General features: G+C 35.4%; 1 protein-coding gene across 1 annotated transcript; it reads right to left on the bottom strand.

The window, feature by feature from the left end:
* Positions 1-739: 739 nt before the first annotated feature.
* On the bottom strand, positions 740-3,981 carry LOC131801526 (protein takeout-like). Its single transcript, XM_059120286.1, has 4 exons — positions 3,558-3,981; positions 3,135-3,372; positions 1,331-1,576; positions 740-1,270 (listed from the first exon to the last, which is right to left on the bottom strand). The coding sequence occupies exons 1-4, from the start codon at positions 3,625-3,627 to the stop codon at positions 1,072-1,074; spliced, it is 753 nt and encodes a 250-aa protein (XP_058976269.1). The 5' UTR covers positions 3,628-3,981; the 3' UTR covers positions 740-1,071.
* Positions 3,982-12,301: the final 8,320 nt, after the last annotated feature.

Consider the following 12,301-nt stretch of genomic DNA (forward strand, 5'->3'; position numbering starts at 1 on the left):
ATTCAAACAACGAACTGTGGATAATAACAAAAAACTCAAAACAAGAAATGACAAACTCAAATGCCGGCTTCTATAGTCATCTATGAAACGGAAAAGAAATGTTTTGAAAACAACAAAAAATGCGAGCGTGTGTGTTAAATTTTGAATTTTGAATATCTGAATTCAATTATCGATCGATCACCGATCAATTATCGCGCACTCGTCATCATGACATCACTCTGTAGTGCTCGAAGTGTTATGTTGCCGTTGTCACAGCTGTTTGTAACGTTCCGTCAAAGTGGCGAATACTTTATGCGTCGAAGGGAGAGAGAAAGAAAATAGAAAATAAAACTGGTTCCTTTGGAATAGCAGGTTGGGTTTCATTTTATGAATATTTATTGTTTAGGCCGGTGAACTTTTATTATTTTTTTTTTTAATTTATGATAAACAAACTTTGGGCGGATTTGGGTATCTCCTGTAAAACAACTGTGAACATCTAGTTTTGTGAATGAATTTAACAAATTGTTGTCCTCTATCCCTTATCAGGCTCCATTGATTCCCTTTTTTGCTAATGATTCGACTATTTCTAGCTAAGTTGTAGTTGATTTCGAATATTATTTTATGACGCATGACAAGTCCATTTGCATTGCCAATCTGTTGTTGATTAAATTTTTGGAGGAGGGGCATTAGTAACAGCAGCAACAGCCCCACCACCAACCTGATTTCGTATTCAAAACCCAAATCAATTTTTTTATTATTTATTTTTTTTTTGTATTTGGTTTTTATTTTTTTGTGAATTATTTATACATGAATGTATTTATGGCGTCTTATGAACTATTTATAAATGAACATTAAATTTCCGCATTTCTGCACCATGCGGCCAAATACGGAAATTCAAGTTTTTTTTCTTTGTGTTTCAACCAAAAGAGGTCGGATGCAAGAATGAGCGAATGAATGGATGGATGGAACTAAAACTAATGACATTAACCACAAACAAATGCAATACTTCGTCTTATGATCTGAATGGATGGATGGATTCCTTACAACTAGACAACTTAAAGGCTATTTATCGCTGAGAAGAATCTCCCCCCTCTAAAACTCCAAGAAATCTTGATAGGCGAACTCTTTGAACATTGTATCCAAAATGTTGCGTATAATGCTGGAAATGGTATCCTGAACGGAAGGTTGCAATTCCAACCAGACATCGCTCCAGTTTTCATTCAAGAATTGATTCATGTGGGCACCCAGGGCTTGGTCGCCGTTGAAGAGATTTGTCAATTTCATGGTCATTCTGGAAACAAAGGGAAATGTTTTTAATGATTCCAATTTAATTTCAATTTTATTCCTTTACCTCTGGGGTTCCAACAACACCTTCAATTTGTCCACAGCCAGGTAGGTCTTACCATCCTTGGGGTGAATGGAGGGCTTGAACTTAACGGAGAACTTAATTTTTTCGAAACCAATATCAGCATCACCATCACCCTGAATGGGCAGGATTAAAATACGACCGTCAGCGGTATATTTGCTGTGAATTGACATCTTGTTGAGATCGCCATACAATTCGAATTTACTTGTGGCTGGATCGGGTGAGAAACCACTGCAAAGGGGGTAACGTATTAAAATTAAAAAAAAAAAAAACGCAACAAAAAAAAAAAATTTAAAAAATAAATATTGGATCCCAAAACAGAAAAGGAAAGGACATATATTCTCATAGGAACAAAATGCTAGGAAAAACCTCTCAAAATCTTCTATGGATAGAAATGTGCTATGGAGATGGAACTGACAGATCTTTAAAGAATATAAGACCTATAGATTTTCTAGGGTAAAGGATCCCCAATGCCTTCTACGTATAAGAGGCCATAAGTTTCTTCTGAGATCGAAATATTTTTAAAGGTTTCTAAGAAAAAAAGCGATAAACTGTTACCATGGATAGTGGTATAATAAAACTAGAAGACCCTATAGAGCTTATGCAAAAAAGATTCTACGCAGAAGATTTTGTGATAAGATGGATGATCCATGGCCAGAAAACCAAAAGTTCTTCTGTGGGTTGTCAAAAGTTGTCTATATTCCACAGATCCTTGAAGGTTTCTAAAGGATCCGAAGTCCTTCGAAAAGTAAGATTCCCAAAAGAAGTTCCCCAAAAAACTAATACGACTTCAAGGGTATTCTATGGACGAATGATTTTATAGGTTTCGAGAAATAGAAGACTCTAAAGGATTCCCATGGGAAAAGGTATAATAAAATTGGAGGACACTCAAGATCTCCCAAATACAGATGGCCCACAAGGTTTTTCTTGACCTCAAAAGGCCCCTATGGCGGGCAGACCCTACATAGACACTCTAGTGGTCTTTCATTGACAAATAACTAACAGTTCTTTTCTGGTAGATGACCCAAATATCGCTTAGATCGTCCTCTACGGATAGAAGACCTCTAGTCTCAAAAATATCTATCTCAAAAAATCGTCATTGGTAAGAGGACCTTAAAAATACTTTCATGGCTTGGAATCTTCATTCACACAAGTTTTTCGCTATAAAATATCTAAAGAGGTACTTTTTGGATAAAGGGCCTCGAAAGGCCTTCTAGGGAAAAATCAAAAAAAAAAATTGAAACCTCAGAAGTTCTTCTACCAATAAATGACATTAAAAGAAATTCTGTGGACAAAATTTCTCAAAGGGTCTTCATAAGATAAAAGGGGATATTGGGTCTTTCATGGATATAAGAATACTAGATCAGAGACGTCCGGACCACCACTGAAATTGTTACTTTCTTAAAATTTGTTGTACATTTTGAACATAAGTTATTCCTATCAATTCTACGTTCAATTCTTGGAATTTACATGTAGCCTGTTGTTCTGTATGCAAATCTTTAACAATCTCCCTCCTTCCATAAAATTATCAATTTCTAGGGAAAAAAATAGTTCCCAAAAATATTTCCATTCACTTTATCTAGAATTGCGATGTCACCAAAATTTAAATTTCTAATAGATTCCGTGGCGTTATGCCTGCCTAAATTATTCAATTTTCAAAATTCTCAGAAAGACAAAAAAGGCAACCAGCACAACACAATTCTGTTTTCGGTTTGAAGCTTTGCAGCCAGACCAGCTGTCAATGCTAATTTTCGATTATTGGCGGTAAATGTTTCTCTTTTCAACTTACACAGCACGATCGAATTTCACGGCGGACAGACCCGTCACATCGACATCGCGAAGTGACAATTTCAATGCCAACGAACCGCTGCGACCATCTGAGAGTTCGACCCTCTTCAAGTGGAATGGTTCGACGACGGGAAAGAATGCGGCCGGTAATCCTTTGCGGGCATAGGTTTTCAGCAGTTCATTGGAGGTGCGGACAATGCAGGCTGTATCACCGGTATGGCATCGTTTGACTTCGGCGGCTTTGTGGAGAAAAAAAAAATGGAACAGAATTTAATATGGGCTAACACACACTGACACACGCGAGGATTTTGGAGGCAGTCCCTAAGTCTACCGCAAAAATCAAAATCAAATTGAGTTTGACGTTTCATTTTTTTATGTGCGGAGACTGCGGCCTGCTTTGTCTGGACATGGCTGGAATACTTACGAAATGGAGCGGCTTTGTTAAAGGGAATCCAGACAGCCATTAGGCATAAAGCTGAGATAAAAGTACGCATTTTCGTTTTTTTTTTTTTTTAAATCGTTAAGAATTCACAACGTAACACTAATAAAATTTGGGTTGGTAGACAGTTTTTTGAGTTCTGCTTTTTTATTTTATTTTGTTTTTTTTTTTTTTGGTTCACTACAAACTTTTTCTTTTTTGGAATTTCTGGGGGAACACTACGTTTAGTTGGCAAAAATTTTATTTAATTTCTCTTGTTTTTTGTGCTTTGATTATTTTTTTTCAAAACGTCTAGTTCCACCAGTTATTGCCCTCCTAAATATTTTTGATTTTTCGGTGGGAGGGTTTCCTTATTTTTTATTTTCGCAAAATGTCTGAACCAATGTCAATGCTAAACTGAATTAAATTTTTAGAACTCCACTGGCATTTATAATGCCTTCATTGTTGTCCATCCATGCTTCTGTCTGCCCGTCCCTCCCTCCCCGCCTGCTTGCCTGCGTCAGTGTTATTTTGTTCTGCTTTTTTTTTCATTTCATTCTTTACATTCGGCCGGCCGTTAATCGAATGCGGCCAATAAAACTGACCAATCAACCACCCCCCTTAACCCACCTTCAAAGCCTAGCTATTTTCTACTTGTCTAGAATGAAACGTTCTTTTTTTTGGCCAAATCAGCCGGTAACAATAACAACAACACTACGCAACGAAGTAGTCGCCGTCATGATCAGCCGCAGCAGCAACAGCAGTAGCTATGACGACAACGCATCATCGTTTTAGGTCGTTAAAATACTGGATTGGCAAAACTTCCACAGAGTCATTTTGGACAGTTCTCTGCGATGCTGAAATTGCCAATATTTTTTTATTCATATTTTGTTCATCTGCTTAAATTAATTGTTATGGGCTTTTTTGTTGTTGTTGCTGTTGTTTTTTCAAGCCCTTTTGTTTATCGTTCTCAGGGTGGTATGTTTGGTTTGGTATACCATATGTAACAGTTACTTGGATATAAAATCCTCCGGCCTTTGAATTTTCGGGTTTCCATCCCTGCATTGGATGTTTTAAAAATCGAGTTCAAATTGTTGAGCAGTTATCAAAATGAGTGGATCGTTGTAAACCATCTTCAAAGCTTAAGTTTGAATTAACATGTGATAGGAATGCGTAACTCGATTTTCCAATCATACCTCCGAAATGCGAGTGATATTAGCTCTCCACTCGAATTCGAGCGGGAGTACTCCTGTGAGTAATAAAAAATCGTACATACTCAATTGTTCAATGTCACTCGAATAACAGCGGCTGAGGGGTCTCCATTAGGACTCATCTAACCTTATGAAATAGTGGGGAGTAGATTTCTCCCTTTCCTGGGGGTTATAAGCAGACGCTATCTTGATTTACCTACTAAATTACAATCTTTTCAAATAGTGTTCAAATACGATAAGATGAATAAGGAATATAAGATGGCGAATGGACCTCGGAGGTGCTCAGGAATTCGAAGTTGATTTTTGGATTTGACGATTGGGAATTCGACGTTTACAATGTCTTGTAAGCAAGAGGGTGAACAACTCGTAGACAATCTTGAACTATGCTATAGCCTTGTTGGATTGTTTACAATTTGATAAACGGGAACTTATGTTCGTCGGTTGTCGACGGGTTCAATGTAATTAGGAATTAGGATTTTTGTGTTCGGGGTGACGTCGGAATTCGGGATGGTGAACGCAAGCGTGAAAATCAGTAAAGGGCCATCGGGCTGACGAGTGGCGGATAATCGAGGTTTACGATCTAGGTCGTTGGAATGTTGATGTCCATATCTTCAGACACGGGTTGCGGGCTGGTATTATAATCGTTCGGCAAATCACTCTGGATATGCTCGGGAATTCATGTCTAGGCTTTTACAGATGGATCGGGGCAGCTCACTGCGGAACAGCAAGCCGATCTTCCTTTAGAACACGAGTCGAAATTCCTGCCGAAAAGCTGGTCGAAGCTCCTGCCGAAGCCCCTGTGTAAATGAATTACCGGCCAATCAACTTAATCAGAGTCAAGTTAATTTCGGAAAAGGTATTCCTTGTTAGCCAGTGAACAGAAAATGATTCAGAAAATCACTAAGTAACCTTTGACAAGGTCCTTGCAGTAGCAAACAAGTCCAATCGTAAACTAAAAGAAATACTATATTTGACCGAAATTTTCAAGTGAATGAGAATTATTTGCCTTATGCGGTAAACGGCATACTGCCGAATGCTGAATGGTTATTTACGAAACCAACGTATAATGGGTGGTTGATTGACATGTTTGTTGTCTATTTTGTTGAGGTCGAAATTCCAAAAGCCTAAAAGTCCCCATTGGATATGTCGTGCTGAGTCCCTTAGAAGTTTTAACTTTCCATCTCTGTTCCGAAAAGTCAAAACATTCATAAGTAGACTCGATAAATTTAACCAATGTTGCGATTTTGCAAAAACGGCAGACAGAGAATTTCTACTATCACAACTCACCTAAATTAGGTAAAAACAATATGAAGAGTCCCTATTGGATATGTCGCTGTAAATCCTTTCGAAGTCTTAACTTTACATCCCTGCTGTGAAATGTCAAACTTCAAAAGTAGATTTTTGTTTGATTTTAAGCAAATGTGCCCCATCTTATCTAAATTATTTAAAAACAATATGAGAAGTCGAAACCGACTTTTTATAATGGGATCGTGCATTTGAGACCACCGAATTTCATGACAGTATTAAATTTTGAATTTATATTAGTTTAATAAAAAAAGTCGAAAAAATCGTTAAAAAGATCGAAAATAGAAATCGACTTTTGTCGCCGTTGAATCGAAAGGTTTTCATCGAAATGTTTATTATTTGGCTAAAATCTAAAAGATCGATTTGGTTTTCAACTAGTTATTCTTGTCATAATGTGCAAATTTGAGTTAGGTATACGTAACTTTACTTTAATATAATTTGCACGGTGGAAAGTCGAAATCGACTTTTGCCTGTGGTAAAAAAGCGCAAAGTGAACTATTTGTAACAGTGTTTTGGTTTTGCAACAATATATTCCTAATGGATTTATTTTTTTACGAAAAATCGATTTTATTATCGAAAATTGAAATCGAATCCGATTGGAAAAGTCGAATTTGGTTTCGAAATTAAAAGTCGAAAATCGATTTAGAGATAATTTGACAAAAGTCTAGTCGAAGTCTACTTTTTCTTGTGGAAATGACGATTATTTTCTTAAATGCAAAAAAGTTTCATATAACACTTCCCACTTAAATTTCTAAACGAAAATCGCAATCTATAAATTTAAATTTGAACCATGTAGCGATCACCTCAGTCATGCTATGTCAATGGAATTATTAAGTATTGCGTCTGCGCACCATCCAGACAACAACAGCAAAAAAAACAGAGCTATAGAACCTTTAGAGGCAAAAATTTAACAACAGCCAACCGGGAATACTTGTTCGATTCCTACAACCCATTGGTGAAGTCAAAAATAATGCTAATAAAAAAATCAACAACAAAAGAAATCTTTGTTCGATCGCTTTTTTCTCTTCATCCATTAGCTTGGCACGACTCAAAATAATCTCTGGTATGTTTGTTGTTCTTGTTATTATTATGGGCGATAAAAAATGTTTATAGCAAACTATATGCATATGGATGGACGGATGGGTGGATGAATGGCTGGTTGCTTCGTTCGTTCATTTGTTTTACTAGATGTTATTCTAGACGTTTACCGGAGAATACCTATGGGACCAACGTCATCGGGCAAAAAATCTGAATGTATTTTGTTATCATTATCCATTCATGATCATGAATATCATCACGATAATCATAATCATCGTCATTATGATGATGATTACCATTTTATTAATATTAATGAGCACTTTCGTACATACAAATTAGCTGAAAGCAATAAACAGGTCTACACCGGCCTATGTAATTTAATGTATCAACAGGCGGCAGGTTAACGCCATGGAATCATACCCTACCAGAATCCGATCGGATGTACGAGATTTAATTGACTAATATGAGTATTTTATTTCGGATATTTCCATAAAATGTGTGATCAACACATTTTTGTTGCAAACCATTGACCAAAGCTTAATATGCCATTAAAATTGGAATGTGAGCTGAGTAGGGTACCAAGAATTTGCTAGGTAAATAATAAATAAATCTAAAAACAAATTCCTATTTACACTTGCCTATTGTTGATTCGCCGAACACGAAAAATACCTAACGAACTGACTCATAGTTTTGATGTTCACATTTTGAAATGGCATTAGGTGCGGCTGAGTCGAACTCATTGAACACTACACTATTACGGAAATTTGGAAACTTTCTTGCAAATAGTTTAGTTTAAAATTTGTTTAAACGCAACAAATGAGGAGGGGATGAGGAATGTTGTACCCTTCGCCATGTTATATATTGTCATAGCATGGAATAATTATTTTCTCCTTGTCAAGTTTTGGTCAGAATATTTTAATTTGAAGTTGATCTTAGAAGAACATTTTGGCTTAGGGAAAGTGTAACTAATAAGAATCTAAATTATTAAAATGCCAAACGATTCTGTTGTTGAAATTCAATACTGAACTGAGTGACTCATTCCCACTCACTCGCATTTATACATCCCCATCTGAACTTCGAAGCTTGGGAGGTTTCAATCCAGGATGTTCTAAAATATTCCAACGAATGACAATCACCTCCATTCGTCTTGAACATTTAAACATATGCGAATAAACAAATACATCTAAACAACAACGGAAATATTGATCATAAATACGAGTGGGAGAGGGAGAAAGATTAACTTCTTAAATTAACTTACTCTATAACTAACGAGGTGGTGGTAAATTTAACCCACCCTTCGCATTTTCTTGAAATTCTCTCTTTTATTGCGATAAATAAAGGTTTTCTTAAAATGGAAAAATCTTTTTTTAAAGAAGATTTATTCACATTTAAATGCTGGAGATTCCAGCCAAATAAAAAGAAATCATTAGCCCTAAAAATTGAAAAATAGATGGCGTTTATAAAAAAACGAGTGAAACATATCCGCAAGTGGAAATACTCGAAGAGTACGAGATTTGCAGAAGTTTTCTCTCCACTCTTGTGTTTTATGTGGGATCGGGCAGAAGTACTCTTTCTTGGAAACTAAATTTGGGAGTAAGAATTTTCGGTTAAAATGCTCGAATTATATACAGATTCCCTTCAAAGTATTAATGTTCTTCAAAATGTTTGCTTTTTTCACTTTTAGCCATATTTAGAAATAAATCAAGGATAAAATAAAAACTTTATGAGTACTCGGCAAGTGTAGTATCTGCTCGATTTCGAGCGCATTTTAATCATCCTGGAAAACGAGCACAGCCTGAACGAACTTATTTGAATCATATAGAAAAAACAGAGTATGCTCGATTATTGATTCTCTATACACAGGAGAACTTCTGCTTGAATTTGAGTGAGTTTCACTCTCTATTTGAGTTCGAACGAGCACTAATAGACACTCATTCTCTTTAATAGATGATCGTTCTCTCTTTCTCCCGAAATAATTAGTTATTTGTCGATTAATTAGTTTAATACTTTTCACACTTTCGTTTTGTGTGGGGGAGCTCTAGAGCCAACCCCGTTAGAAAAATAAGAGGAGGAATCGATTTACTCGAGTAAGATTTTGCTCTGAGAATGGAATCGAGTGGAAAAAAAAAATTGATCGTGTTTTTGTGTAACAGCAAATTTTCAGATGTCTGAATTCTAGTCACATTTTGACACTGGGTTAGTTGAATATATTGACGAATATTTAACATTTTTTTGTAGGATTTAGGTGGATTTTAAATAAATGTCAGAGAAATGAAAATCGAATGTCAGAGACATTTTTATATCCCGTGTGCAACCTGCCGAAGAATGAAGAACCTCTCTTTTATGTTTTGGATTATTCCCGAGTATACGATAACACTCGATGTTAGCTACATGCAAAGTTCTTGGCCACATTTCTAACTGAATTGGCTATAATATGGCAGAAGACATTACAAATTCGAAATGACAATTGAGTTATAGATGGCGTTCGTCAAGGCATAATGCGAGTCATCGTTTTGCAAGTTAATATCTATACATTTTTAATACTTTTTCTAAACATTTGCAATATTCAATGGTTTAAAGTCTTATCGTTGCCCAAAGTTATGCCATTTAATTTATATTGCTTGGCAACTATTGGTTAGCTCAACCTCAACAGATGGCAGTCTCGCTACATTATGGTGTCTAACAAATTTGTGCAAAATTCGAGCTTGGATAATTTTAAAATATTTGCTTAATAGTTTAAACATTTATTTACAAACAGATAAATAAACTTAAACTATCTAACTCTCCCGCCTGGTTGTTAAAATAATTCATAATTAATTATAAAAATTGAATAATAGATGGCGTTCGTCAATGCTTAATGCGAATGCATGTTTTTCCAAGTAAATATAGAAATGTAAGCATAACATGTTAGTATTTTCTGAAACCCATGCAAAGCTTACAGTCTTGTTGTTGCCCAAAAGTATGCTCCATAATTTATCTAATTTTACCAGCTATTTGTTCGCCCGCCACCAACAGATGGCGCTCTCTATAGCATACACAATATTTTCTAGTATATTGTAGTGGGTAATACTGGGTAATATTTACTTGATCTGCACATAATTAACATTTTGAGCAGCAAGGAGAATTACAACCTTAAAATGGCTGGTTGTTAAAATAATCTATACTGAGATATAAAAATTGAATTATAGATGGCGTTCATGAACAATTTTTCATAAAGCAATATAGAAATATGAGTTTAACTTGTTAATATTTTTCTGAGGCCCATGTTATATTCAATGTTTTACTGCCAAAAAGTTTCCCAAAAGTATGCTCCTTAATTTATATGGTTTTTTAACATTTGGTTCGCCCAAAAGCGAATTTTTGTTAAGTTTTGTTTCGCCCAAAAGCGGTAGATGGCGCTATGTATAACATGGAGTAAAATATCTAGTGTTTTTTTGTTCTAAGTTCTAAGCTTGAATAAATTTGAAATATTTACTTGATCTATACCATAATTTTAAAATTGCTTTACAAGCAGAATAATAAACTCGAAATGCCCTCCTCTCTTGGCTGTTCGTTAAAGATATTTATATTCGAGTTATAGAGGGCGTTCATCAATACGTAATACGAAAAAAGTTTTTATAAGTAATTATCGGATTATGAGCATCACTTTTCCGAAACCATGTAAAAGTCTGCAGTCTCATCTGTCCCTAAAAGCATGATCATCAATTTACAGTGCTTTGGCAATAGTTGGTTCACCCCAGAATCAATAGATGGCGCTCTCTATAACATATTGCGCAGTATCTAGTATATTTTGCGAATTCCGATCGTATATATTTTTTTACAATGTTTGCTAGATCTACACTGTGATTTCATCACTAGTGAGTTACAAACAGAATAACAATTCTAAAATACCCTCCATTCCATAGCGGCGGAGAAAACCACCAAATTAAATGCTTTGACAAAAGGCCAATCCATTAACATTTCAATGATCATAATTACATGACACCTTTTCGCTGACGAAAAGTGAAATTTGGAGGAACAACAAAAAACCCCTAGTTCTTATGACAAGCAGTAGCTCAAAGTTCAAGCGGAGCGATTAAAAGGCACGTGTTTGGCGTATGGTGGGTTATACGATGAAATAGCGGGGTTTCAGGTTTCTGTCGCCTTAGAATCCAATTCAACCGGTTTACACAAAATTTCTTATCCAGACAAAAAAATAATTTCGATGCAAACGAAAAAAAAAACATCCCCTATTAGTATTCAAATTTCGAATTATTGAATATCAATAAACATTCTTTTGAAATAAGGAAATCATTTCTTGTCTGTCTGTCATTTTTGAAATACAATTATTTTTTCTTTATTTTTTTGGATCTTGTTTGATCTTGTTTTGTTTTTGAGTTTTGAAAATTATCTACAATTAACGGGAATGATATTCAATTTGTCAAACTGGAGCTCAGCGAGCGATACAACTGCTAATAATACTGAACTCAACACGAGACACAGATCAGAGAGTGGTTGGCTGGTTGGCTACGTGTGCTGACTGGCCAAGCACATTTCAGGTGATATTCTTCCGGTTCAACGTCACTTTAAAATCACTCGGAACTTTTGCTGCTGCCGTTGCGGCTTCTGTTGGTGGTAATGGCAAAAAATTGAACACCAATTGATTTTTGTCAAATCTTTCCTGATTATTTCGAATCTATTTCTAGAGATATTTTTGTTTAATTTAATGGATGGTTTTCAAAAGCCATAAAAACACACACACACACTCACCTATACAATAGGAGTAAATATTACTATTATTATTGTTATTGGTGGCGATCTGTCAGAGAGCTAGGCTACAACAGCTGTTGAGTCATTAATAATCACCTCAAATGTGGTTTCTTAACAAATTCGATACAGCAACAACAAGAACACAACAGAACATATTAAATTTCGCAAAAAAAAAAACGCAAAAAGATGCCAAAAATTAAAGCCTTGCCGAATTCGGAATGCCTTAAAGCAGAATAGACTAGCGAAATTAATGAATTCATATAAAATCCATTAATTTTAGTTTTTTTTTTTACGATGTTTTAAATTTAATTTCGACGTTTTTATTGTTTATGACCTACACCAACCAACCGACCAAACGATTTGCAGTTATTTTAAGTGCATCATAAAAGAACCAAAACGAAATCTACTGACTTAGTTCTCAAGCGTTGTAGAATGGAAAAATGTCTT

Source organism: Musca domestica, unplaced genomic scaffold (assembly GCF_030504385.1).
Source record: "Musca domestica strain aabys unplaced genomic scaffold, Musca_domestica.polishedcontigs.V.1.1 164, whole genome shotgun sequence".
Taxonomy (NCBI): domain Eukaryota; kingdom Metazoa; phylum Arthropoda; class Insecta; order Diptera; family Muscidae; genus Musca; species Musca domestica.